The sequence below is a fragment of the Accipiter gentilis genome, chromosome 21 (assembly GCF_929443795.1).
Source record: "Accipiter gentilis chromosome 21, bAccGen1.1, whole genome shotgun sequence".
In the NCBI taxonomy this organism is placed as follows: domain Eukaryota; kingdom Metazoa; phylum Chordata; class Aves; order Accipitriformes; family Accipitridae; genus Astur; species Astur gentilis.
Genome location: NC_064900.1, coordinates 8,988,119 through 9,015,236, shown reverse-complemented (window position 1 = coordinate 9,015,236; position 27,118 = coordinate 8,988,119). Strand labels below are relative to the sequence as shown.

General features: G+C 39.8%; 1 protein-coding gene across 4 annotated transcripts in view; it reads left to right on the top strand.

Annotated features, from left to right (window-relative positions):
* Window positions 1-27,118, top strand: part of IMPG2 (interphotoreceptor matrix proteoglycan 2) — a 61,444-nt gene that overhangs the window by 18,272 nt on the left and 16,054 nt on the right. For 3 of the 4 annotated variants that reach the window (XR_007509048.1, XM_049824572.1, XM_049824573.1), the window contains exons 4-12: window positions 6,820-6,851; window positions 6,946-6,969; window positions 12,057-12,086; window positions 16,534-16,586; window positions 17,060-17,151; window positions 20,054-20,215; window positions 23,133-23,191; window positions 24,579-24,596; window positions 26,625-26,869. Coding sequence is in view for 3 of the 4 variants with exons in the window: in XM_049824572.1 (XP_049680529.1) it covers window positions 6,820-6,851; window positions 6,946-6,969; window positions 12,057-12,086; window positions 16,534-16,586; window positions 17,060-17,151; window positions 20,054-20,215; window positions 23,133-23,191; window positions 24,579-24,596; window positions 26,625-26,869 (715 nt within the window). In the remaining variant the exon portion in view is untranslated. The remainder of the gene's footprint in view (window positions 1-6,819; window positions 6,852-6,945; window positions 6,970-12,056; window positions 12,087-16,533; window positions 16,587-17,059; window positions 17,152-20,053; window positions 20,216-23,132; window positions 23,192-24,578; window positions 24,597-26,624; window positions 26,870-27,118) is intronic. The other variant, XM_049824574.1, reaches the window with a different exon arrangement.

The window sequence follows — 27,118 nt, the reverse complement described above, 5'->3', positions numbered from 1 at the left end:
GGACCTGTGTGTCTAGAAATCTGATATTGCTGAAACTTGCCCCTGTGACTGTGGCTGTGTTCACGCTTGCATGAGAAAATTTTTGAAAAACTCAAGAGGGGAGAAACACAAGCAAAAGGAACTATTGATTTCCCAGGAGCCTTGTACTTCCTGCTATGAGATTGAAGCACTGCTGCCAAACCAGCACAATTTGTGCTGTTCACAGGAGCATTTATAGCTGGCATATGATATTCTTCGTAAGATACCCACAGAGCTGCTGGGCACATTTTTTTACTTTATAAATTACAGAAATAATGCAGTAGTTCTGGAGTAGGTGGTTGAACTGTTTTGACACCTGCTGTCCTGCAAGCAACATTTTGTACAAATTGCATCAGAAGATGCTGCACTGAATGTCTGTGAAGGAACAAAGTTAAAAGAACTGCAGGTGTGAAAAATGTGGAGTGGTAGTAAGAACAAACATATTTTCAAGAGGTTTAAAAAGGTGGATGTAAAGTCAAGCACATCATTATACAGTCTGTGGTTCTTTAGAACAAACAACAAAACCAAAAAACACAATGTGCAGAATAGACTGTAAACATTCAGCTTCTCTTGAAAGATACTGGTGAGTACCTTTTACCTTATAGCTACCTTGCAGATACCTTGATTGCTTACACTTTTTCTATGGAGCCTCAGGTGATTTCACATTGACTAGTAGTATATATGCTCATATCACAAGAAACAATGTCATGTCTTGTTATGAATATAATCCATAAATGTACTGTGAATGATTAGAAGAGGAGGGAAAAAAAAATACACTTCCTTCCTAGGGAATAATAATAAAAAAATAATCTTTACTAATTCATGTTTATACATTTTTTTTTTTACTTTCCTTTTTTTTTTTCATTAGCCTGACATCATATAACAGAGAACAAGGGAATAGGACACATGTGCATATTGAACGTAGGACTTCTGCTGTTTTGTAATAGAAACTGTATTATAACATTTAGCTATAGCACATGCTGAAGTTTTGAAGGTGGCTTTGGCTATGGGGAAGAAAAAAAGTTTTGGTGATTTTCTTGGGTGATTACCTTGAGCAATTTTACAGCCTCTTGTTTAATACCCTTTTGATTGCCAGTGTGCTCTAAACCTAACCCTCACTGATGTCTCCATCAAACAGAATATATTTTATTCAGCAAAACAAGTAGATGGACTGCTGTGTGTATAGGCTAGAGGAATAAAAAAGTGACAATCAAGATGTAGAATCCATCCGGTATTGCTGTGTAGCTGCCAAGTTTCTGCTGGCATATGAGGATCTCTGAACTCCATGACTCCCCAGCCTTTGGCCATTTGTTATTTGTGGCAGTCTTAGAATCTTTATTTCTGAAAGAGAGAAAAGACCTAAGCAAACAGGGGAAATGTAGATAACGGTGAGGAGGTAGCTTCCTGCCGGAGCAAGAGACACAAGTCAGGGCCATGCCTGCTGCTTAACCCTGGTTTCTGTCTGCATAGAGCTTCTTCCCAGGTGGTGACAAAGCATAGCTCAGCAGTACCTGCCACCACGAAGAGCTGTATGAATTATGAGTTCAGTGGATATCTTGAAATAGGTCTGATAATATTCCTTGATGGATGGAGAGAACCTAAAGTACTGATGGTCATACTTACCTGTTTAACTGCCACACATCCTGTTAAGTCATGGTGAGCTGAGATAATTCTTGTGACCCTTCTGTTCATCAAAGTGCTTAAAGCAGAGGCCCACTGACTTTGTCATTGTTCTTTTGGTCAGTTAATTTGGGGCCATTTTTACTTTTGTTTAGTATTGATTTTTCAGCCCATCAGCAGCTCTATCTGTATTGGTGTGTTTGGAGCACAGACTAACTGCTCAGCAACAGAGATTAGGATAAAAGGGGCAGAAGGCAACCCTGCCTTAGGATGCCTTAATGGGCAGCATAACAAAACACCTCCTTAGCATGCTGAACTGGACATTTAGCAATGTAAAATACATTGTTTTGTCTGAATTCTGAGCAGTGTTCAACGGTGGGATGTAGTACCCTAATGATGTGAGTCATTTGTAACCGCTTACTCCAGGTGCTGTAGTTTCTGACCACCTCATGACGTAGATGATTTTGTCTCCCTAAAGTTCCTGAAGCAGAAAGACCTCTTTCGCTGTCTCTCCTCTTCCTGTTCTATGATCTTCCTTGCTAACCATTGTCTTTCTCTGTTTAATAAAATGTCCTAATCACAGTTTCCAGTATCTTTGATTGCTGACTTAGATACCTTAACATTTTTTTCTTTGCATAGAATATCTCCAGTTTCTTCTGAATCTGGAAACAAGCAGACCTCCATCTGCTCTTTCACACCCCCCATTACCTCTTAAGAATGCAAAAAAAATTTCTTCTGTTGCCCTCCTTTGAGCCTTTGTATCAGATTTCCTGCACCCCCTTTCTTATCCCCACACTTACTTAGTCTCCTGCTCACTTTGGCTCTTTCTTTTTGCATTGCAAGTTTCAGCCTCCTCTAACCTAAAAAGAAAAAAACCCCAAACCTTCACCATATATATGCAAATAGATTCATTAGCTCCAATTGCTTCTCCAAATCTTGTCTCATCTCCCTTTCATCTCTTAAGCTCTTTCTGTGTTAATTCCCTCTGGTCACTCTCCTCCAGTTCCAGCCTAAATCTTCCTTTTCAGTCTTTCTTTGACACCTGGCACAGCACAGAAACTGTCAGCCATGAAGCCTGTGCTCATCTCTTTCCAGGCAGAGCTCAGAACTGATGCTTCATCCTCATCATCCCTGTCTCATCAGCTCCTTTCTTTACAAATCTGTAGTTCTAACTTGTTTTCCCTGTTTTGCACCTTGTTTCTAGATAGCACTAACACACACTGAAGAATCACTTCTATGTTGAGAATTCACCTCTGCTGTGGAGCCAATTCCTCCTGGACAGACTGGACCCTTAGCTTGTTTCTGACACCTTTCCATGGATCTTTAGCCTTCATTTCAAGTTGAACATGGTTGAAACAATTTCTGTTCCACTAAGCATTCCCTGCTATCTCTCGTCTTACTCACTGTAGACCGTATTTTCACCTTATCTGTCAGGGCTGTGCCTCAGACCACTGCTCTCCATCCTGGCCTTTCCCTCCAGCTTCAGTTCTGGACATTGTCATCCATTTCCTTGAATTTCCCCCAGTGCTTTGGCCTTGCCTCTGTGAGACCATGGTTCTGCTCCATACCATGTTGGGGAATCAGGACAGAAAAAGACAGAATTGTTTCTTGGTATGGCTTTCCTGTTGGAAATTATATGTACAGGTAAGTTAAATCAAATGTGCTTGGTACAGTCCTACACAGATGGGATTAAACTAATATGAGATTATTTAAGATCTCCTTGACATTTCCTCCACCTTTTTCTCCTGCCTGGAATTATCTCCAAGATGTTTTGTCTTCTGTGCATAATGATCGTGTCTTAGGATCAGACAAGACTATCCCGTATAATTGCTTTTCTGAAAGTTCCTGAGTTGACAGAAGCTCATCCATCCAGTCAGTATTGTATGTGATTTGTGGTATTGTGGTAGCCTGTATTTAATGCTATGGACTTGTATTAATTCGTGATAATTTTGCATTATATAAAACCAACTGTGGTCTGTTGAGAAAGGCAAGTGCTAGTGCAACTGACACAAAACTCGGTTCCCAGCTTTAGAAGAATTGGTATAATAATGTTATGAAGGTCTTGCTTCAAGAGAGCTAATTTTATACAAAGCATCTGCTAGAGGTAGCTTCACTGAGTAAAAGCCATTCCTTTGAGCTTTGGTATGGCTGCTGCTGCTATGTAGAACTATTTATAGATCACTTCAAGTATTCAAAGGGTAAAGATGTTAATCCTTGCAGATCCTTGTGTGGTAGGTATGTTTATAACCCCGTCTTGTTAATGAAGGAACTGAGCCAGAGAGGTGAGGTGATTTGGTAAAGGCTGTTCTGTACTAAATGAGAAACCAAGCCAATATTAGAACTCTAGAGCCCTTGGCTTCTAATTAGGAGGAAAAGGTGTCTGTTTGCCATGAAACTCAAATATGTCAATGCTTGCCCCCACCCCAGACTGGAATGCAAATTAGACATTTAAGAGAGAGGAAGGCAATCACACTACAAACTATTGCAGACCATGCCAGCTTAGCAATAGGGGGATACTTCATTTTCACACCCTCAGTTGAAGAAAACCCAAACCATTTAACATTATAAAAACCCAAGTCTTATATTTCAGTCTGTAGGACTGATCCAAAGTGTGTGAATCTGTTTTTCAGCCCTCTGTAGACTGTAAGAAACAGAAAGATTGGGTATTAACATCATACTTTCCTTTTGAATTTACTGTAAAACCTAAGATTTTACCTGTGATGTAAAGCTGCATGATGATAATAATCTCTGCGCAAGCTTTGCATTGGCATGTGGGTTTTAATGGATGACCGATAATTCTTTTATCAACTCAATTGTATTTACAGTTCATGCTTTTTGTTGTTGTTGTTGCAGTAGCTTCACGGCATTTTGTAGCAACCAAATGTAGGGATGACAATCTTTACCATTATTTCTCAAAGCTGCTATTGAATCCAGTGAGAGGTTTTATCTGAAAAAGCATGGTGAAAAGTCAGGTCATTTAAAGAGTAATTTAAAGCATGTAATCCTTTAAAGCTATTTTATTTCACAAAAGATACGATTTGCAATGAAGAGAGAATATTCTGTCCTGAACTAGGTGAATGAAGGAATAGTCCAGCTGCCCTATGCAGAGGCTGTCATTCAAAGCCAATCATAGAGTATTAGGCTTTGCTAGTTTACTACAAAATGGGATGCGAACTTGGTAATTTGATGCCTTTTTTTAAATGTAGATGTGGAGTCAGTGTGTCATGTTTGTTATTCTAGGCCTTGGCCATTAAAATAATAATTAGGCCTTTCAGGTCGGTTCTTATAAGTTCTTCTTATAATTTATTGAATAGAAGACTTGGAAATAACAAGACATATTGGTTAAGTCCTGGGACCCAGGCTCAGGGAAGTTGGGTGCTGCCAGCTCCTCAGGCTGTCCTGCTTTGGCCAAGGCACCCCTCACTGGGGCATCTCTGTTTCCTTGCTCTAGGAAATGAACAGGGCTCTGCTGACCTCTGCTGTCAATGGCCTTTGTGGACCAGTAGCTAAAGCTGCTGGGTACAGACTACCAGGTGGTATTAAAAAGATGTGTGGGACCCCAAATAACCGCGTTTGGTTTTAAAAGCACCTACAAACTGCCTTGACTGACTGAGCACGGAAGAAAGTCTCTTTTACTAATGAACAAACACCTTTTACTATACGGGCTATATAACCTTCCAAAAGCTTGTAGAGAGGGAATCAGTCTCTCTATTCCTTGCAGATCCCAGCACGCTAAAGCTGAGTACAAGCACTGTATAGAGCAGCGTAACGGCCCCTTAAAAAAAATACCCAAAGTCTAGTACAATTTTAGTGGCCCTGAGTTCGACTTTTCACTGTAGACTACCTAGTCTTGCTAGTTTGTGTTTGTCACTTAAAACTGGTCTCACCATGTCTTAGTTTTTCATACTAAAGTATCTCCAAATACTTCATTTAATGGACTTGTATAATAAAGGTTGGCCAAAGGACATGCTGAAAAGCAAATTGACTGAAATTAGTATTTTGGCAAGCCCTCCTCAGGCTGATATCCAGGCTGCCTCCTGTTCTAACTGTGATCACACTTACTGTCCGCAGATGTCCTGGAAAGAAGAGAAAGGTAGTCATTGATGTGGCTCCAAATCAATAAAGACTGAACTTCTAGACTTCCTTAGAAACACAAGTGAAGAGAATGAGCAGGCTAACTGGCTCAAAAAGTCTCTTTTGCCTTTTCACCCCCTCTTTACAAAAAGAATCACAAGGATATCTTAGAGTGACAGTCCTTAGGTCAATAAATATATATGGATGTTCTGCAGAGAAGTTTTCAAAGTGGAAATAGTATGTGCTAAGTTCATTGCAATTTAACTTCATAGTAGATATTTTAATTGATCCACTTTGGGTTGAGTTTTTATTGAAAAATACATCTGCATTGATTATGTAAAGAAATCCAGCCTGATAAACAAACTACCAAACAATCTCTTTTCCCCCCAAACGAGAGAGAAACAGAAATTTTGTGGCTGGACAATAATCTTCTATAAGTATTTTATATTCTGTTCATATTGGTACAGCAGTAGGATACAGCTCAGGATCTCCTCCACTTCTTGTGGGGTTCCTCGCAAACTCCTGTGTTTCCTCTCTAGTACCAAGGGCACTAATACCGCAAGAATTTTGATGAAAAATTATGAACTGTGTAGCCCTGCCTTAATTTTTATATACCAATAAATGAAAAAGTCATCCCTGTCACTCGTATAGCCATAAACAAAGTCATTAGACTAATCCTACTATGTTACTGTAAGCTGTAACTGTACTTTCAAAAAGATGGTTTTAAATCTACATACAAGTAGCAGAAGTAATATTGTATTTCTTAAGATGACTTGCTTAAAAGGATCTTATTGCTAACCTCCTCTAAGGTGAGAAAACATTGTTCCTGCAGAACAATGCAGGAAAAATGCAGAAACGCAGAGCATCTTCTGACAAACCTAGTGCTCTGTTGTTGAGTTTCAGTTGTGTTTTGGAAATGTAGGATACATTTTCTTTTCAGCAGGGACTTTGTTAATAAATTTTGAACTTAACAAATGAACATGGAACAAAGAAAAGAGAATTATTTTGGTATGGGGAGGAAACAAAGAGGTATAAAATGCATTTCAATTCCTTTCATCTTATGATACTCAAATATACTTAGGATTTGCCTGTTTGTTTGTTTTCTAGAAACTGTCCTATACAAAGGAAGCAATGGGCAGGTGAGTATCTGTGCCTTGCATTTTATTCTCTCTGGGGATAACAGCAGGGCTGAGTTTTGACATTTTGTAATCTTTTCTCTCTTCTTCTTGTCAGCTCCTGCACTGATTGGTCATGTGGGTAAGTAATTTTCCCTTTTTAAAGGCTCCTGATGGGCCCTTTCTCCAGTTCTTGCTGCTGCTGGAGTTGATTTGTGCACTGAAGATGAACGAAATTCACTTTTGTGCAAAAGGGCGTATAAAAAAGTGTGGTGGAGAAATTCTGTGGTTCTTGCATGTGAACCTCTGTCATAGCATGCTTGGCACGCTCAAAATATCTCAGCCGATCTGGGGCTTGTACTTTTGCTTAAGAATGTCATCACCTTGTTGGCCGTCAGGCACAGATGCAGGCTATTTACCTGAAGAGGTTTAGTGGGGGAAATCTATTTTGGGAAAGAGATGTGTCCATAGTTACTTGTGTTAGTGTTCTGGTTATCCAGGGAGCCTTTCCCAAAGGCTTTAAGTTAGTCCTCGTCATCATTACAAAAAGCAAAAAAGTGGAATGTTTTTGAAATGCTTTTTAAGAAAACTTTTGAGAGATGTGCTCTAAAAACAGTTACAAGGGAGTTGACTGCTTGGGCTCCTCACACTTTTAACAAGGCAATAAAAATGAAAACTAGTCTGAAATGTGGCTTCTTTTTACCAAAGCAAACCTGAACTTGACCTGTTATTTTCATGTCTTTTTTGAACTGGAAGGAAAAACCAGTTCAAATTATTATTACTCCATTCCTACTTGGAACTTAATTTAAGCTGTTATTTTTAGAGCAACTCAAACCCAAACAACCTAGTGCTGAACTCATCTGAAAAATTGGCAAGTTCAATTGCCTGCTTTACAGGTCACATAAAGCTGTGATAAATATGGGTAATTCATTTATGGGGCAGAGTAATCACTTAACAGACTTGAAAAAAAACCCTCAACTTCCCAAATTAGGTATCCTTATAATGATTTCATAACCACAACATTATATATTAAAATTAATAACGTGAGATGATAAGGGCAAAAGTGATTCCTAGGGGATTGGTTTCTCTCTGTCCTATTGAGCTGAATGCTCCTCTGACAAGCAATCCCTGAAGCCTCCAGGTCAACTGGGTAACGTATGCCTGTTCAGAACTTTCTCTGCTGAGAATGCAACATTGACCAAACTTTTATATGCTTTTCCTTTCAAAGAGAAAATACATTAAAAAAAACCCAAAAACTTGCCCTTGTAAACTTTGTGGGTCTGATTCTTTCTCGTTAGCATCAGTCATTTCTAGACTGACTTTTAATGTGAATGGGAACCACACCTTATCAGAAGATGTAAATTCAGTGATAGTTATCTCAGTTTGAATGATGAAGACTCTGAAAAATTCATCTTTCTGAGGAAGTTCGAGTTTGAAAATATACCCACTGTATCCCTCTATGTGATCATTCAGGAAATCTAGTAAATGTAGAGATATATGAGAGGAATTAGAGTTAACACTAATTAATCTAGAGTCACTGCATGCACTGTGCTAAACAACCCAACAATGCAAAAAGCCCAAGATTTGACTGAAAGTTGGATCAGAGTGATTAACGTTGTACAAAAGTAATCTTATCAAGTGCTTTGTGACAGGCATTAAAGGGCTCCAGTAGACAATTGCCAAACTTTACCCAACTCAATTCACTGTGGGGCTGTGTTGCATCTCTCTCAAAAATACACCACTTTTATCCCATAGCTTTAGGATGGGATCTTTGTTTTCACCATCAGTTTAAACTTTGGTTTTACTATATCTTTACCTCTAAAAGTTGTTTGTCTTGTGCTTGGATATGATAGTGTTTTATAGCATGAAGAGAGTGATACAGGACTGAAGCAGTGAGACAGAAACAGGTAGATTTGGTTTGTGTAGTGGAGCATCAGGAAGAAATTAATATAGATTATTTTGGCAATATTAAAAAACCCAAACTTATTCTAAGAGGGTTCTGGACATCATAGAGCATTCACGGTTTATGATGTGAACTTTGTAAGCCAAAGTCATATTAAAAAAAAAAAAAGCCATGATTGGCTGTCATGGGTAGAAGATGTCTCTCTCATCTAACTTCAGACTTCTTCCATCAAAAGCAGTGAGTGAGCCATCTCAGTATTGCCAACAGCCAACATTATTATTACCTGCAAGAATATACTAGACCTCCCAGTACACATCTGAATAACATAAAGACCTTTTTAAAATGTTCTGTAAGAAGACAGAGTAAGTACCCAACCCAGGATCACCCCCAATCTCTAAGACGCAGTGTGGGAAATCCAGCGTCAAGTCCCTCCTGCACAGGAGGAGATGTGAGTGCGGTTCTGCCATTTCCCGGGCAGTGCTGTCGTTGCCTGCTGACCCACATGTGCAGAGAGAGGTTGGGCCAGTGCAGGGCAATGCTGTGATTTGAATGTGGCTGTCTTGCCACCCAGGTGTGCCGTCTGTGTCAGAACTGGGAACTGTCCTGGTCTCATGTCTCAAGGGATGGCAGGACTATCCTAAAGCACCAGCTTTGGGTATCTAGATGAGATGTTCAGGTGAAGCTTCCACATTGCCAGGGAAGGACAGGCTTCTCCAGAGGATGCCTCGAAGCAGGGGTCTAGCAGGGGTGCTCTGACTTATCCTCTGGTGAACCCCAGTTTCTCTGATGAATGTGCAGAAGCAGTCATTTCAGTTTGGAGGGCTAGCACTAGGTGTATTTCTGTCTCTTTTCCCACTGATAAGAACAGAGAAAATTTTGCAGTAGGTTTGTTTACTAGAACATAGCCCAGGCATAAGAAGCTAGAAGAGTGTTTTCTTTTTATGAGCTTTGACCAGTCCTTTTTTGCTATGAAACAATTGTTTCTGTGAAATGATTTCTAAATCGGGGCTGATCTGGAACAGAAGACAGGCCCTTGATATCTGTTGGTCATTTTAACTACACAAACTCGATTAAAGCAAAACTATGCTGAAAGCTATGAACAGCTATAGAATTGAAGCTGTGACTTATATAATTTAATACATCTCATATAATCCTACCTAGATGTCAATACTATGTCTCTATCTAGATGGAAAGAGCTGGTTTCAGCTAGTTAAATACTCGGATAGTTTCTCTGTAGCCTACAGAAAGGTGGCTTGTACTTCCCAGAATTTATTTCCCAGAATAACTCCCAATCCAGCATTACTGACAATTGCATAACAGCAGGATGAAAGTTTGTTCCTGTAAGGCTAGTGGATGCATTCACATAGGTTAAACACTCAGCTAGCCTGTCCTTTTAAGGAACTGAGGGATTAAACTAAGTATCACTGAGGAGAAAATCTCAAAGGAAAAGTAATATATGGAACATAATCCAGATGTGTATAGAGCAGCCCAGTGGACATTGTAGAGTTTTGCCCCAGTTGGAAGTGCGGAAGCACTACATCAGCTGAAGATGTTAAATGATTGCTTTATTCAGTAGCCCATTGGGATTTTGCATAATGAATGTTGCTCTCTTAATATTGGAGTATGTCTCATGACAATAGGATAGTCGTTTTGTCTAATTCCTGGCAGGTCAAAAGCCAGATCTTGAAAATCAACTAAAGGCAAAGGAGTAGCACAAAATTGCTGCAGTAGAAAACTAGAGGTTTTATGTCATAGCCTTGCTTGAGTGCTGTATGCACAATAACATACTGAAGAAAAGATAAGGAGTATGGGATAGTTGAAAAGGGTGAATATAATGCACTACTTTTTTACTTCTTCAGAAGCAGCTATTAATGTCAAATGAAATAAATAGAGGCATGTGTCCTTTCTGACTGGTACTTGCTGATTCTGGACTCACTGAAATTAGTCACAATAAATAATGCCTGGACCTCCTGTGTTCTGTCCATGTTCTCTGCTTTGAAATACATTGGCAAATTTAGGATCCATATTTCATCAGTGGTGGCAGCAATGGTTGATGATGTATCAACTCAAATTTTGTACTGCTTATCTAAATGTGCTTCATGAAAGAAAAAGTTTGTCTTCCGTGCTGGGATCATTTCAACAGTTCAGCAGTTCTGTGTGCGGTGAAGTAGAAATATACCTGAGCTCCTTTACTGTCTGCATGTGGACTTGGCAACGATACTGGTCGTTTCAGAAGTTTTTGAGCATCTGCACAGCTCTACCCCATGTGAAGAGTTCCACACTGTTCCTCTTCAGCTGTGTATTTTCTTTTGTGCTCCCTACTGTCAGGTAGCAAATATGAAAGGTTTGTCCTGCTTTAATTAAAACCTAAAGAGGTCAAAATTCAAGAACTACCTAAATGAAAATTAAGATAAATGCAAGTACAATTTAAAATGAAAAAAATCTGAATACAAGGCTCAGTCTTGCATTCTGTACTTGCATAAAAATACTTCTGAAATCGCATACTTACTTAGTTCAAATACATGTGATTAAAATATTTAAAAAGGAGAAAATCAGACCCTAAAATGGTTTTCCCTTCTTTGTGCAACATGAGCATTGAAATAATAATGTTTAAGAAAAATAAATGCTTGACATAGCAAATTAGACTTTAGGACATTCAAATTGATAAACGATTACATCAGTCATTGATGAACTGATGGATGTCCAGAACATGTAGTACAAATCTGAAGATGTTAACTTCTTCAACCACAGAGTTGAGTTTGTGTTAAAAGCGGAGGAGTAATGTAGTGAAAAATGTAACTAATACCTCTACAAAATTTCAGGGGGGGGTGAAATGGTGTCACCGATGCCCCATTTGACAGGTCCAGAGTGGCATTTCTCCTTAATAACACAGTATGGCTGCACATAAAGAACTTGTTTAGGCTCTACAGTTGCCTATGAGTCAATGGGACTCTATACGCTTTGGTGGACTGGAACCTATCAAATCTTTTCCTGTCTTGACTGATGTCACATAGAAGTATGTACTGTGGTGTTTGAAAAAGGGGAATATAGGCTGTATTTGTGAGCTGTGTTTGCTGTATTAATACGTATAGGATGTCCATAAGCACTGTTTGCTTCAGATCAACTTCTGAGGCCCTTAGGGTCTTGTCTTATACCTGCCTGGATCCTGGTGTCTAACAGAGCTGCGTGATCTGAAACCAGTTGTTTCTGCCAAGGAAACACAGTGCAGTGTTGTTCGTTCTGCTGCTTAGACATCTGCTTGTGTATATTCTTTCCTGCCTCTCCATACATATTGTGTATGTTTTTATATTTTGCTTACTGCTCAGCCAAGGTGGTCCAGGGCATCACTCATGCAGGTAGGACAATAGAAATTACATTTCATACGTATGTGTCTCAAATTCACAAATAAGCTTTTGCTGGAATATAGTCTCTCCACCTGGAGTGGCTTGCTTGTGTAGGTATAGTTAAAAATAAAGCCTGGGCCCTGGATTAATCCTGGGGCAAAAAAAAAAAAAATCCCTCATATTTTAAACGGTGTGACTGAAAGGGAATTTGAATCTGTGTTTACCTTGAAGAGTAGTGTGTTCAGGCAAATCAGTATATGCATTGTCATGTGCATTTTGAGTGACTTTCTTAGAGGTAACTATACAATTGCTGCTTTTTTAGGAGAGTAATAAAGTGGACATTTGAAAAATTAAAGTGTTGAAGGGGAAGCAGAAGGCAAAAAGAAACAGATGCAAAAAGAAAGCAAACCTCACCGTTCTGGTAAAGCAATGAAAAAACAACATTGTGCATAAAGTGAGATTAATTATAGCACAGCTTCATAAAACAGTGTTTTTACCGTCCCGAGAAAAAGTGATAATTGTTAATTTGACCATATTTGGTACTTGACTGGTCTTGCTTGGTTAAATTGATTAGGGTGTTACTAAGTGTTATTTAAGCCCTTGGCTTTTAATTTTAAGCTAGCTGTGAGCTGGAATTTTGTCAGAAAATTGGTTAGCTCTTGGGGGCTTGTATTTAAAAGCCCCTCAGTGCCAGTAAGAATATATTACCCGGCCTTGACAAAGAGCATGGCCTGCTGCTGCATAAGGTGATGGGTTTGCTACGCTGTAAATGATGGCGGCCTTATTCTCACCTTGCTTTTCAGCACTCTCCGGTTGCCCCATGGGCCAGTTTGGTCTGTGGTTGCCACCGCGTGGCTAACCCGGTGCCTAAGTTGACATTACTGACTGAAGCACCCTGTTGGAGAGCTGCTGCTCATCTGGGTCAGTGACAGAGTCAGTCCTCTGGGACCTTTGAAACTGGGGAATTTTATTTTGATAAGTCTATAACCAGTAATCTAATCTAGAAGTAGTACTCCGCTCTAGAAAGCTAATTTTAGGCTTTTCCATATGCAAACTGCTCCTCTTTTGAAAGTGTGATTTATACCATAGCATTGTCTCTGTTTTTTCTTGTCTACTTCGAGGATTTTTCCTTTAAAAACTCAACGCAACTTAGTTAAAATTGATCGTGCGGGTACATTGGCAAACACAACTATACCGGGTGCGGGTGCCCGGGTGCCGGCAGCAGGGGGCTGCAGGGTGGCCCCTGTGAGGAGCGGCCGGGGCTGCCCCCAGCCGGACACAGCTGGTTCCAGCCGGTTCCAGCCAGCCTGCCGCAGGGCAGGGCTGAGCCCCCTCAGTCATGGCGGTGGTGCCTCGGGGAGAGCGTGCGTAAGGAAGGGCAAAAACACTGCACAGGGAGAAGAGGGAGGGAACACAAGGAACGAGAAATGGCAGCATAGGGAACACCAAGGTCAAAGCCAGCGGAGGAGGAGGCGCTTCATGGCGGAGCAGGTATTCCCTGCAGCCCGGGGAGGAATCATGCTGGAGCAGGTAAACGTTTCCTGAAGGAACTGCTGCCCCTGCAGAGCCCGCACCAGGTAGAGGAGTCAGGAGTGAAGCTGAACCTGGGAAAGGGTGGAGGATAGGTGGTGTTTTAACGTTTGTCTGTTTCTTACTATCCAAACCTATTTAAATAGGCAATAAATTAATTTAATTTTCCCCAAGCTGAGTCTGTTTTGCCTGTGGAGGTAGAGGTAATTGGTAAGTGATCTTCCCGTCTTTATCTTGACTCGGAAGCTTTTTCGTCTTATTTTTTCCCTTGTCTCATAGAGAAGTGGGAGTGAGGGAGCGGCTGGGTGGGCATTTGGCCCTTAGCCGAGACTAACTCACCACAGAATTGGGTGCCAAATTCAGCTGGTCAGATAGTCATTTAGGTCCTTTTGAGATGTCCTAAGTTACAGCACACATCTGCAGAAGGCTGGGAGGGATGACGTGGGAACCGTGGGTGACCTGTGCCTCCTGGGGCAGCAGCTGGAGGTCAGGAGCGCCTGGAGGCCCCTCAAAGTATAGTAGGTGCCGACCCGTGGGAAGCTGGATCGACTCCTCTGGGTCTCAGGTTGAGCTCAGAGCCCACCACAGCAAGTCATGTTTCTCATTGTCCCCTTCTAGAGAAAAGGGGGTTGATACAAGGCTCAGCTGAATAGAACATTACAAATCCTGTAGCAGAGTTGTTTCACTGCACATCACTGCCTTTGTTGAGTTTTTATTCTGACATTAGTTGTACTAAACAGTTTGTAATAAGTATTATTTCAGATTGTTTCACCTCTCCCCAGAAGTAGAAACGTATTTGCTTCTGAACATACCATCATTAAACACCATGCACTGAAATGTTTTATTTACTGATGCTGTGATTTCGTGAGACTGTGGCATAGATGTAATTAATGCCTATTGAAATTCGTAAGAGTAAGGTATCCTTGGAGTTAGGTGAATTTAATTGGAAAATATTTCTTCTGACCAATTAATAATTAAGCAATTGGTTTTATTTCAGTTCTGAGATGATAAACAAGTAAGGAAACTAAATCCCTCTATAACCAGCATTCTTAAGAAAATCTAAATCCTTTTAATGTGGGTTTGGTTGGGGGGGGGGGGGTAGCAGAAAGAAACTGATGTTTTTTGAATGAGTTACTTGTGATTCTTTATATGTGTGATGGCAATGGCAGACAGAATGAGAGGATATCTTGTCTAAATTATGCTTGGTAGTAAAATTTGGCTTTCCAGTCTTGGAAATCATTCCAGGATTTACTAGGGTTGTCAAAGAATTGGTAGAGAGTTACCTTGCACTGTGCTGGCTGAAAACAGGTACCAGTGTCCACGAGATGGAAGCAGACACAAATAACTGTACATTTCAAAGCTTGCATAGAGCTCATCAACTTTAGTTGTTCAAGAAAATACATGAAGGTGCTGTTTAAACTCTTGAATAAGTATTTTCTGCTTTGTTCATCTGGAGACAATTTTATTCTTCGTTAATATTTTATAATTGTTATGTAGATCTCACCCTGTCAGTTTAACATTCCCGGAATTTACTGTATTTTGGTATAGTTAATTATTATGCGCAGGACTAGCCTGTGCCTCATGGGAAAGGATGGGTGAAAAGATTCTTGACTTAAATAGAAAATTCATCAGATTTGTCTCCAGATCTGGCAAGTGTTATGTGTCTGTGAGAGGCAGGGGGAGAAATGGTGTTTGAGACGTTAATTCAGTGAAACTGTCATGTATTTGATCATATGCTTGTGCCCTGGTATCTTTAGTATGTAACTTTAGATCTGGTTGTCTGGCTGGTGCTGGAAGCCTCTGGTTTTTGGATTGATACAGAGACTGATTATACGTCCTGAAGGAGGCAAAATATCCATCAGCTTTGAGTGGAGTTTTGGCTGAGGACAGACTGCAAGACCAGTAATCTAGTATGTGGATCAAAAATAAAACCTGGCAAAACTAGGAACTATGACTCACACAGTATCAGCACTTGCTTATAGTACAGCGAAGACTCCTTGCTGCAGTGCTTATTTTACAGCACAAGTGTAACCACCAGTATAAAAGGAGTTCCTTTAGAAGTGAGAGAAATATCTCAGTGCAATGAACTTCAATGATTTTTCTGAAACCTGAAGTTCAGTTTCTCTCCAGCGCTTAAACTTCCAGTCTTACAGAGTGGGCTGTATTTATTGCAAATATGACAAACCTGAAAAATAATTTTTTCTTCATTCAGGAAAAACTTGTTTCTGTCGTAGCATGTCTTTCACTCTTGGTAACTTGACAGTTCCTCAGGGCTGGCCTGAGCCAACTGGCCCCAAGGAGCTTGGATTTACTGTAAAAGCCATGTCAAAGCTGTTAGTTTTACTTCAGGATGACAGTCTTCATCTGATTTTTATCTGAAATGTTTCTTTTTTTCACATTTGGCCTAGAGTTGTTTTATGTGTGTGTGAAACTGATGCCTTTTGAAGATGTCCAAATAAGCAGAGTAAAAGTCATGATGAAAAGAAACCATCTTCTTGCAGTGATTTCAATACAGTTATGATGTTTTAGTGCACTGGAGAGTATTTTAAAAACTGAGCATTTTAAAGAATATTAGAGGTTATCTTTGTGTTTTATCTCTGGTCTTCACATTTGCTTCCTTTACCGAACTGCTAGAAGGCAAAATGTATTTTTGGGCAGGACTCCAAGTCAGTTGGAATATAAGGAGGTTAGCAACCTGGAGAAACACATGATGTGTTGTGTGATGCAAGTGACCTAATATCTAAGTTCCAAAAGATAACTGAAGTATTGCAAAGCCTAACTTTTATGAAGTTACCAGCAAAGTAGTACCATGACAAATTTCTTCTGCAAACATGCTTTTTGGTGTGGCAGCAGGATTACAGATAAACCAAAAACTAATAAATCTTTCTCACCACGTCCAACTTCAATTTCTGATTTTATTTTTATTTAGCAGTAGTGGGACTCCAACTCCAGCTTCGGATGCTGATGTTACCACATTGAGAGGTCAGTTTTCATCTAACTCCTGTCAAGGCTGATTCTGAATTACCAGAAAATTGAGAAATTCGATGGTGTTTGGATTTCAGAAAGAGCTGTGAATTTTTGCACCTCAAATAATGCTGTTTGTGGAGATCATGTTATATGCTGACATTATTTTGTTATTGTATGACTCATGAAAATCCTACTTGAGAAATTAGTTCTGAGCACTTTTTACTGCACTTAACTTCATGTTCCCAAAAATATATGTGCTTAGACAGAACATTAGCATTTTATTCTGATTAGTGCATTTGATACTTTTCCTCAGGCTCCTCAGGTAATTCCTGTGTTGTTTTTGTCATAAGAATGGGAATAGGAATCTAATTTTACTGTTGGTAAAAATTTTAGTTACACTGCTTCTGTGTGTATCTACATGTACATGGGTATATGAAAAAAAAACCCCAAAACCCAAAGAAAATAATACTGCTCTCTTTCAAACTCAGATGCAGCTGCCAATGTTCCTCCCCCTCATGAGATCTCTGTAGAGACTCCTGTGGGTGGTACTGTCCATGAGATCGAAGATGCAGACACTACTGTGAGTGTTTTTTTTTTTATTTGGTTCAGCATTCTGTTGCCTTTCCTAAATAATATTGTTGTCATTTGCATTTCCTAGTACTTAAGGTGTTGTTAGCATAGTGTATTGACACAAATTAAGGTTTCATAAAAACAGGTCATGAACTTAAGAAAGTTTTAAAATAATTTCCTGGGTAGGTATTTTTTCATTTGCAGAGGCTTTGCAATGCCACTTCCCCGACAGTGAGAGGGAACAGATCAATTGAGCTATCAGGTAAGGATTTTGCTAGTGACATAGGACTAGACAGGGAATGCTTAGGGCTTCTAAGAGCTGCAAGAATGCGGAGCATTACTATTCCTATGGAAACACAATACAACTTAACTTGCTGTAGTAGTGTTTCGAGGGTCCATGTGGTAAAATCGTGTAGGACAGCAGAGAGGTGGCCTGGATAGCCTTGAAGATTCCTTTTGATTCTCTGCTCCTTCTCCTCTTCTGACACAGATGAACTTTTATTTATCATCTTACAGCCACCCTTACCTTGACATTTAAACAAAACTCCTGGCACAGGGAAGCCTACATCAACTACTTAAAATGTCTCTGTAAAAATGAGCTGGCTTTCAGAAGTGCTGACCACCACTTAGGTCCCAGGGAAGTTATTTGCTTCCAGGAAACAGCTCCTCTGAATTAAAATTTAAGCCCAAACTCTAGAATCCAATTGCAGTATTGGTGGGCCTACATGACTGAAGAAAATGTTGCAAACCAGTGGTACGAATCAGCTGGCTTTTGTTTTCTTATAAATGTGAAACTCTCTGTGGATTTACTGAGAAGCTTACAAAGTTGCACATGCTGCATATAAGTAGAAGCTGATTTATGGTGCTGGGTTTAACTGTGCACTGTTCTGTAGCCTAGTATGGCCATGAAACAAAGCTAGGCCAAACTGTACTTTCTTCTAGAGTTTTCAGGGCTGACTGTGAAGCTCTGATACTGTGCTTCCAAGAATAAATACTGAATATGAAACAGGCAGACAGCTTCTGACTCAAGTCCAGGGTCTGACTTTGTTACGTACCAAGAACACTTGTGGTTTGGTCCCATGTACACCATTATTCTCTTTTGAAACAGACCTGCCTTAAGTATTTCTGCCTGAGCAAAGAATAGGACCACTCAGTAAATCAGAAAAAAACCAAACCAACCCAGAATTAGATTGTTGCTGCTACAGTGTTTTCACTCGATACAGTTACATCACACCTCATCATTGCTCTGTGCAGCCAAAATGCATTGCAGATTACAAGACCAAGAATAAGCAAAGCTCATCTTCTGCACTAAAATGTTGACTGTACTTTTAGTTTATGGGGACTGAGAAATGATTGAAACTACACAGCATTGCAAACAGCCATATAGTAGTAGCACATATATGGCTGCCAAGTATGTATATCTCAAATGCTAACTAGCTTTAAGTAGTGTACCAGTCATTATGGTCCTTAAAGTTATCTAGTAAAAAAGGGATGTGGGGAAGGGGGGAAGAGAATTTAACTAAACTATGTATAAGTTGCTCACTGGTGGCAGCTAAACTTTCTGGAGAAAGGTTTTTCCATTTCCTGCACCATACATAACACAGGCTGCAGTTTTGCTGAAAAGGTCTGTTTTGTTGGCTCTTTTTTTTCCTTTTAATAGGGGAAAAACAACAACTGCATGTAAATAGCCAAAGACATTTGGCTAAAGTTAACTTAAGCCAGCCTTCCTTTTCCTCCGCCATAAATCTCAATTTCTTGTTTTAGAATAAAACCATGAAACAAGATCTGGTTTTTCTCATGTCTTTCAGTATACCACAAGGAATAGTATGCTGGTTGTAAAATACTAGGGTACTAAGCAGAAAGTGTTCTTCCTGTGTTGCTCAGTCATTTAAATTAGATTAAAACTTGGAATTCACTGCTGCCCATGGCAGCCATGATAGCCACATGCTTCCCTGATGTATTACACAGCCACTGCTGCGGGGCTTCTTGGGCAACTGTAGACCAGTTGAAGCCCACCACTTCAGCTCAGCAGAGGTCCTTGCAGATCTCCCAATGCCCACCATATAGGTAGGGGGGATCCTTCACTTACTGAGGCTGAACAACACAGGGTGTTCTGCATGTAGACCTTGGCAAACTTGTCTTCCAGGTGGAATAGTAAGTAGGAGCCTTGTGGTAAATAAGTAAATTTTGGGTAAATCAGCCTACTGCTGACTGGGCTTAAGCGAGCTGTTCATGTGTCCATAGTTGCACTTTAAATTGCCTCACGAACATCCCACACAACTGGTTTTCTGTTTGTAGCTGAGGTCAACTAGATGGCCTTGCACTAAAGTAAAGATGGTCGAATGGAAAGTAGAAATAGAATTATCTGCAATACAAGAATTCTCAAAAAATGTTCTTGCTTAGTAGATTGCCTCTTAGTTGTCACCTCTGTCCCTGAGGCTTCATGAGCTCTGTGTTATAGTGCAAGGTAAACAGGTATGCTGATGGCTCAAGTGAGCATGCTGTGCTTTGGACTGCAGTTTTCACATGTCATTAAGTGTATCTGTGACCATCAGTGTCACCCACCAATATTGCCCTCAGGTGTTCCTGTCCACACAGCATTTATGGAGAGGACTTCAGGTTTTCTGCCCCATCAAGAGCCAGAGAAACCTCCAGGTTTGCAGCAGCTGGAGAAGTTTCTGGCCCACATAAGACAGATGTTTGGACCCAAGCTTAGGAATGTAGTGTGCTGTTGATGGATGGAAAACCATATGTACATACACATATCTAGGGATGCTTTTTACATGGAATAAATCCAGGATAGGTAGGAATCTGGTCTGTGGTGAGTAATGAGGATTTATTTCTTGGGAAATAACAAACAAAAAAAGGCATTAAATCACTTCTTGTTTTCTGTCTTCTTCCTTCCCTTCCAGATCAATAATGAGATTAAGAAGCAGGATGAGAAACTAGTGAGACCTGTAACTGAGCAGATAATTGAGTTCAGCGTTTTGATTGTTGGTGAAAAATACAGCGAGGACCTGAGTGACCCAGCTACTGTGAAGCATCAACTGCTCTCTGAACAATTCATTTCTCAGGTGATTAGCTTCCCTGACTTCCTTTTTCTTTTTGCTGGCTCTGCAAAGCAATAGTAGCACATAGCACCTGTATTAGGACTGCCTTTTTCTCATGGGCTCTGCAGGACCAGCTTAAAGGCTTTTGTTACCTGGGGCAGGCTGGAAAATATTCACCCACTATAAGAATACACTGTTCTGTCTGACATGCTGCCCTTTTTGAAGTAGCAGAGTGCCACGCATTTTGTGTAGCATACCAGTTGCCAAAGACCAATTACTCTAGTTTTCCTTTTGTGTTTCTCATGAAATAGCCTGCTATCATTTTTGCAGGCAAAAGAGGTAAAAGTATGCTTTTAGGAGGATGACAAAATTATGCTGAACCCCTGAATGGGGACATACTCTAAATGGGACTTTTCTGAGGGACTGCTTTCTCTCTCTCTCCCTTTTCTGATTTCCTCAATTTATTTTGCCTTGTGTTAGCAAAAGAAACTAAGCCAGATGTTATTAATACATGAAAAACATTTCCACTTATTTTAGTCCTCTTAAAGACCTATTTCTACTAGGGCTAACTTTGTCCTTACCACCCTTTCAGAATTTTTCAGTACCTCTCCCTGTCCATGTGTTACTGCAGTAGAGCTTTTAACTCACAGAGAAGTGGCAAGATTCTTGTTTGGCTCTTGATGCAACTTCATTAGTTCTTAAAGTTTTAGGACTTGAAAATGTTAAAGATACATTTAACATCTCTCTAGTGACCAGTCTGCCTAGAGTTTATTTCAGTGCTTTCTAATCTTGTTGTCCAGTTTGAATTCTTCCGTAATATAGTTGGTTTGAAACTGGGGAGTGAAAAAGATAATTTGACGGTCTTAGCTAATCAGCCTGCCTGCACTCTCAAATGGCAGGACATGAATTGACTGCAGTTCAGAGCCATCAACCTGTGCCGAGGCAGTGCTGGAAGGCAGCTCGAGTAATTCAGGTATAGCGCAGCACTAACGTGGAGTACAGGCAGAAGGTGTACAGGCCCATCAGCATCTGCCTGTGTGGGCATGGTCTGTGTCTCCTACAGAAGCTGAAGCACTGAAATGGGGTATAGAATATCTTAACGATTACACAGCATCCAGATTTTGAACTGTAGAAGAAACTCTGGCATTAGTCTAGAGAATCTGCCTATACAGAGTAGGTGATTGGAAGAAGTCGCAAACAGCAGAACTCATTCATTACTTCTGCTCAGGAGCGACATTTCTTCGGATGAATCGTTGTGCACTGCAGGGAGATACTCTCTGAAATCTAGGCTGCCAAGACAACTCTTGCTCCTCGTTTGTGCCCAGAATCAGCAGTGCATGTAAGCACATTTTAAAACTCTCCAGCCAGTTCTTAAACACAGGCTTAAATCCCATTGGAGTCAGTGGGAATGAACCATGGTTTAGACTGCTAGGCACCTACTTCAAAGAAAAAAATACGTATGTGCATATACATATAAATATATACATATACACATATATGTATGTTTTATTAAAACTTGATTTCAAGTTAATTTAATTTTAATTAAAATTCAATCTTTTAATTTGTATGCTACAAATAAAGTTACTGGCCCACCAATATACAAATGCATGTTTAAAATATGATCATGCTGCTGTCTCCTAACTTTCCTCTCCCTATTGTTTCCAATTTTTTAATTTATTTTTTTTATAATGATGGTAATTTTATTACCATAATTTTCTTGGGGCAGAGAGTTTCTTCCCTTTATCTTGGGAGAGTCATCTAGGGTGCCATACAGCAGTGCATCATGAGGCTTATCTTTTCTCTGGCTTTGATTCCTCCTTCGTCCCATTTAGTTGGGGCTCTCTGAATCCCTTTTACTGGGGCTAACCTTGTGCCAGATCTTGGGCCAGATGGGAAAGAGATGTACGCTTCACTGCAGCCAAAAAGCATCGCTACAACTGTCACAAGTTGCTAGCATAGGCTAGACATCTTAATTTTCCTAGTTGTGTGGCCAAGTAGCAATGCCATAGTGTGTGTGTGTGTGGAAGAAATGTCAGATGGGACAGAGGCCACCTGGCACATGGATGTTCCACTCCTTTGATCCCTTGCCTGGTTTTCTCTGTGCTTGGATAAAGAAGCTTTTAAAAAAAAGAAAGTCGGCAGCACTTCGATTGTTTAAGACTCACCAGAGACAGTTTAAAAATAGGGAGACTGGGGAGGGGAAGAAGAATTTGAGGAGTAAAAAATAATCCTCAACTGGCAAGGATCTTTTGGGAGAAACAAAAAACCCCAAACCACCATGACCCTTCAATATTCTATTTCTTGTTTTTGTCTCTGTGACACAGTTGACTATTGAATTAGGCCTGCATGTGCTGCCATTTTGCTGCCCCCAGTTGTCTTTTTTGAGTAGCACTGCCAATCGGTCCTGAGCCCTTTGTACATTTAGGGCAGTGGAGATGAGCCATGTTTAGCACTGTGCAATGCATTAGTGCCTCTTTGGAGTCTAAGAGGTCCCTGTTCCTACGGCTGCTGCTGCACCTCTTAAGTTGCTAATGTCCAAAGCATTTTCCTGAATTCTTTTTAATCCAGAGAGGTTTGGGAGGTAATGGAAACCTTTTGGGCAGAGGTGGCTTTGTACTGCATAAATAAGAGAAAGAATGCAGTCTGCTATGGGCAGTGCAGATCTCTGCAGTCTATTTGAATCCCACCCCACCCCACCCCCCTGCCCCGAATGTTTCTGTACAGTTCCTGGGGAATGCTGGATGTTGTTCTTCGTACTTTTTCTAATAATGAAACAATGTCACCAAAACTCTTCTTCCATAACGAGAGAGACTATTCAACCATTTTTCTCCTATTAGATATAAGAGCTCTGATACATCTTTAGAAAATATTTCCTGATTTTTCACTAAATGAGTAGGGTGGAGGAAATCTGTGTTAATTTTTTGGTTTTCCCTCAAAATAGATGGAAAGTGTATTTGAAGGACTACCTGGATACAAAAACATCCAAGTCCTGGATTACAGGTAAAAAGATACTGATGCATATGTGTTGATTGAAACTGATCATGTATGATGGTGTGATGTGCTAGCACCACACTTGGAAGAATGTCGGGCATGTGCATGGGAGTTCCTAGGATGTATTAACCGAAGGACAAGTAATTTCATATTTGGTACCTCCACATAGAGAGGTTGAAATAGAAATACAGAACTGTATGTAAATGTAATCATCTCCTTCACTTCTGGCATCCACCAGAGAATCTCACATGATATGCTTGCCTTAATTTTAAGATAAGGCATTCTTCGTCAAGATTCTATCCTAAAATTAAAAGAGATCTTTTCTAATTTAAAATTAGTATCTGATACTTTTTCAGTACTATTGACACATTCTAGTATTAAACGAGGAACAACACAGGCACCTTTTTTGAAAAATGTGGTGTATTTAAATTTTTTTTTCAACTTCTTAATGTTAATTTGGGATGACTCTAAAGGTTGGTGTTTTGAGATCTATAAAGGTCTTTCTCCCTTTGATCAAAGCAAAGGTGGGTGAATAGTTTGATAAATTATATGCAATGTTTTAACTCTCTTTATTCTTATAAATATATTTTGTAAAGACTAGGTACTTCAGAACGATATTTTAAGTTAATCTGGGGAAAAAGGGGATCCTGTGTATCATGCATTGAACATCAGATGTCTGAGTTTTGGGGTACATGGATCATAAATTATGATTTTTCTTGAATGGACTGGATATAACTTTCAGAATCTAATGAGGGTCTTCATGAGTTAATCTAAATTGTGTTTTCTTTGAGTCTTGTAAGCTGTGTTTCTTAGAATTTATTAGCTGGAATATTCTAGCTAGAATATATGCAGGTAACAAAGCAGCTAGAGTGAGAAACATATTATGGTTGGAACCCTAGCCTGTGTTCAGTTTCCAGCCTGGAAGGTAGCAAAACCTTCCATCTTGGTATCTGCAGTCTAATACATTTGCAAACTCTTGGTTCATTTGAGAAGACAGATAAAAGGGTGATATTTCTGGCAAAGTACCAGAGCTCTGTGCTCTGCTGTGCATGACAAAAAACCATGTTTGTAAACTAAACCTTTAGGTAGAATTAGTAAGCCTAGATTTTCTTGGTACTGACAGCAATTTAACTGCATTATTTGCAATAACTTGAGATGCCTCTGCTCTGCTGATTCATTGTGATCAATGGGAAATATCTCAGTAGAGTAAAAGCACAAGTTTGTTACATAGCAGAATAACTATGCAACTTACAACTGTTTTGCTGTATGCTTTTTCAAATATGTGTGCCCTGTAGAATACCAAAGCAAATTTTTTAAAAGTTAGAAGACTTAAAGAAAATTATAACATTGATTTAACAGGTTTTGCTCTTGTTTTTTGTTTTGTTCCCATATTCAGCTCTCCTCAGGAGGACAGGTAAAGACAACTTGTTATTAGGTATTGTCATAATACAGATCGAAAAACATGTTTAGCTGGAGGACACTGTTTGGGGGATTTGTAGTTTTGGCTCCAGAGCGAGATAGTTATCCAGCATAAATGTTGTGTGAGGGGGTTCTACCAGAAACTGCAAGTAACTGATCTGTTTTGATTACAGATAAACCTAATTTGCTTATTTAAGTCCTAATCTTTATGATTAGGACTCCTTGGGGAAAATCTTCCTAAACACAAGTCAGCTCCTGGGCTAAGTTGTGTATAGGAGTCTCTTTTGTGAAGAAAACAAAATTGCTTAATGATGACTCCAGGTCTTTATACTTTGCAGTAAAGTCTTGAGTAGATATGGGATGACTATTATTATAGAAATTAAAGTAGGTAATAAAACCATGGTTCTCCAGCAAAGGCAGTTGGCTTTAGCTACTTCAAGGTGAGAGGTGCTGCATATCTTAGCAGTAGCTTTATAAACATTCCTTAGTGGAAGATGGGATCAGTCTGGACTTGTTTTTCACCAGACATATGCAGGTTAAGCATCCAAAATTTTCCTCCTTTAGTATTTTAGGAATTTCACAAGACAGAAAATGAACTGCAGTCTTTAACTTACTAGATGTTTCTTCTTGTATTTCTCAGCAAAGGCGTAACCAGTTTCCACAGTTTTACAGAGAATGAGCATTTTAATTTTAGAATAAAGGTTAGAAAACACAAATCTCTTCACCAACAGTACTGACTTAAAGCTGTCCTCTACTGCTCTGCACTTCTGTAGGCTAAGACACATGCAACTGTTCACAAAGGCTATGTTGCAAGCACCAGGTGTTTTAGCCCCTTCCAGAAAGATGATGGTGTCGTTGTTATTAGTTAGGAATTATTAACTGCAACTGACAGCACAGTTGTATTAAATCTAAATGTTCCTTTTGAGGAGCATACTGTATTCGATCTTTGCTGTGCCTTTCCACTACTGCTGTCTTTTTATTTCCTCTGCTGAGAGTCAGTGCCCATGGTGAGCTTATGGTGGGCTCATTTCAATGATAGAGCCAGCAGCAAAACTCCAGCAGGCTCCTGGTTTTAGTCAGTGTGTTTGCTGATTATGTCTCTGGCGCTGGGGCTTTAGAGACTTCTCTGAACAGAGGCATTACTTTAGCAATCCAGTCCAGCTGTGTGGAATGAGGAAAACCTGTCTTTGGAGCGCATTTTTCTAACACTTCATAGACTACTTCACTTTCTTGCAGTGTCCTGTATACAGCCAAAATATGTTGTATTTTCTAAAGCTCCCTTGTGTTTATGCCCCAGTGTATGGTAAATCCGATTGCTGCCTACACTGTCATGTGGGAAAGGACATGCAGATGCATTCAGGAAGGGTAAATTAAGAAAATGGAGGAGAGTTAATATGGAAAAAGCTAAGCTGTACACAGATACAAAACTTAATTAAAGAATAAATGATCAAATGAGTCTAGAAAAATGTTCCCAATTGTAAGCTGTATTAAATACCATTTTATTGCTATTAAAGACATTCTTTCAAGCAGATTGACACCACACAGTGACAGTCATCAGGGCTCCCTCTTGCTACTGTAGATTACTACTATATAAAGCCTATTTTTCCTGGCTGTTTTCATACCTCAAAGCCGTTCCCATCATTGGCATGATCTTAAAATCATCACTCACACCACTGCATGTTGGTGGGCCCATTAATGATGCTGGTGGAAAGCCAATGTTTTGGTCTGCTTGTGGTCTGTCTACCATTCACTAGTAGAAATACAGGGCTGGGACCAGACCAGATGCCAGGTTCTGGTAGCCCGTTCCTTCTGAACTTTGCAGTGGTGGAGAGCACAGGCAGGCAGACGTTAAGTGTGAAAAGAATTAAATTGTTTTTATTTAGAATCCTTTAAAGCAATATATTTTTGTATTAAAAAGGGTATTGACACAGGTACTTGAGGGAAAAAAAATCATAGTGTTTGCTATACATTGGAAAACCTTGCATCTCTCATTTGTGTTCTCTTTCTCTTTGTACAACTGAAGTGGGGTGGAAGTTCACTATGCTGTTACGTTTGATGGAAAACCCATCAGCAATGCCACCTGGGACGTGATTAACCTCCATTCCAACAAGGTGGAGGACAACTCCTTTATGGGCATAGAGGATTATCCAACAGTTGTGTACTCCATCAGTGATTTCCGAGATTATATTGCTGAAATCCTCCAGAAAAACGCCTTGCTTGAAAACACTTCCTTGTCTTTAGACCCTAACTCTCTCCAGCTTACTAATGGTGGGTATTAATTATGATGAATCAGTGGGCCACACGTGAAGTTTTATAAAATAAATCTCAGATGAGTGAATTATTCAGCTGCCCTCTAAATAGTGAAAAAGAAACAACAAAACCAACTGTGTTATAGCTTACTTTGATCTTAACCAGGCCAACTCATTAGCAGTAGTATCCTATTCTTAATCCATTAGATTAGCCTTTTCTTTGTCTTTGACACCAAGGTTTGTGGTAAGCAATTTCAGTCATACTTCC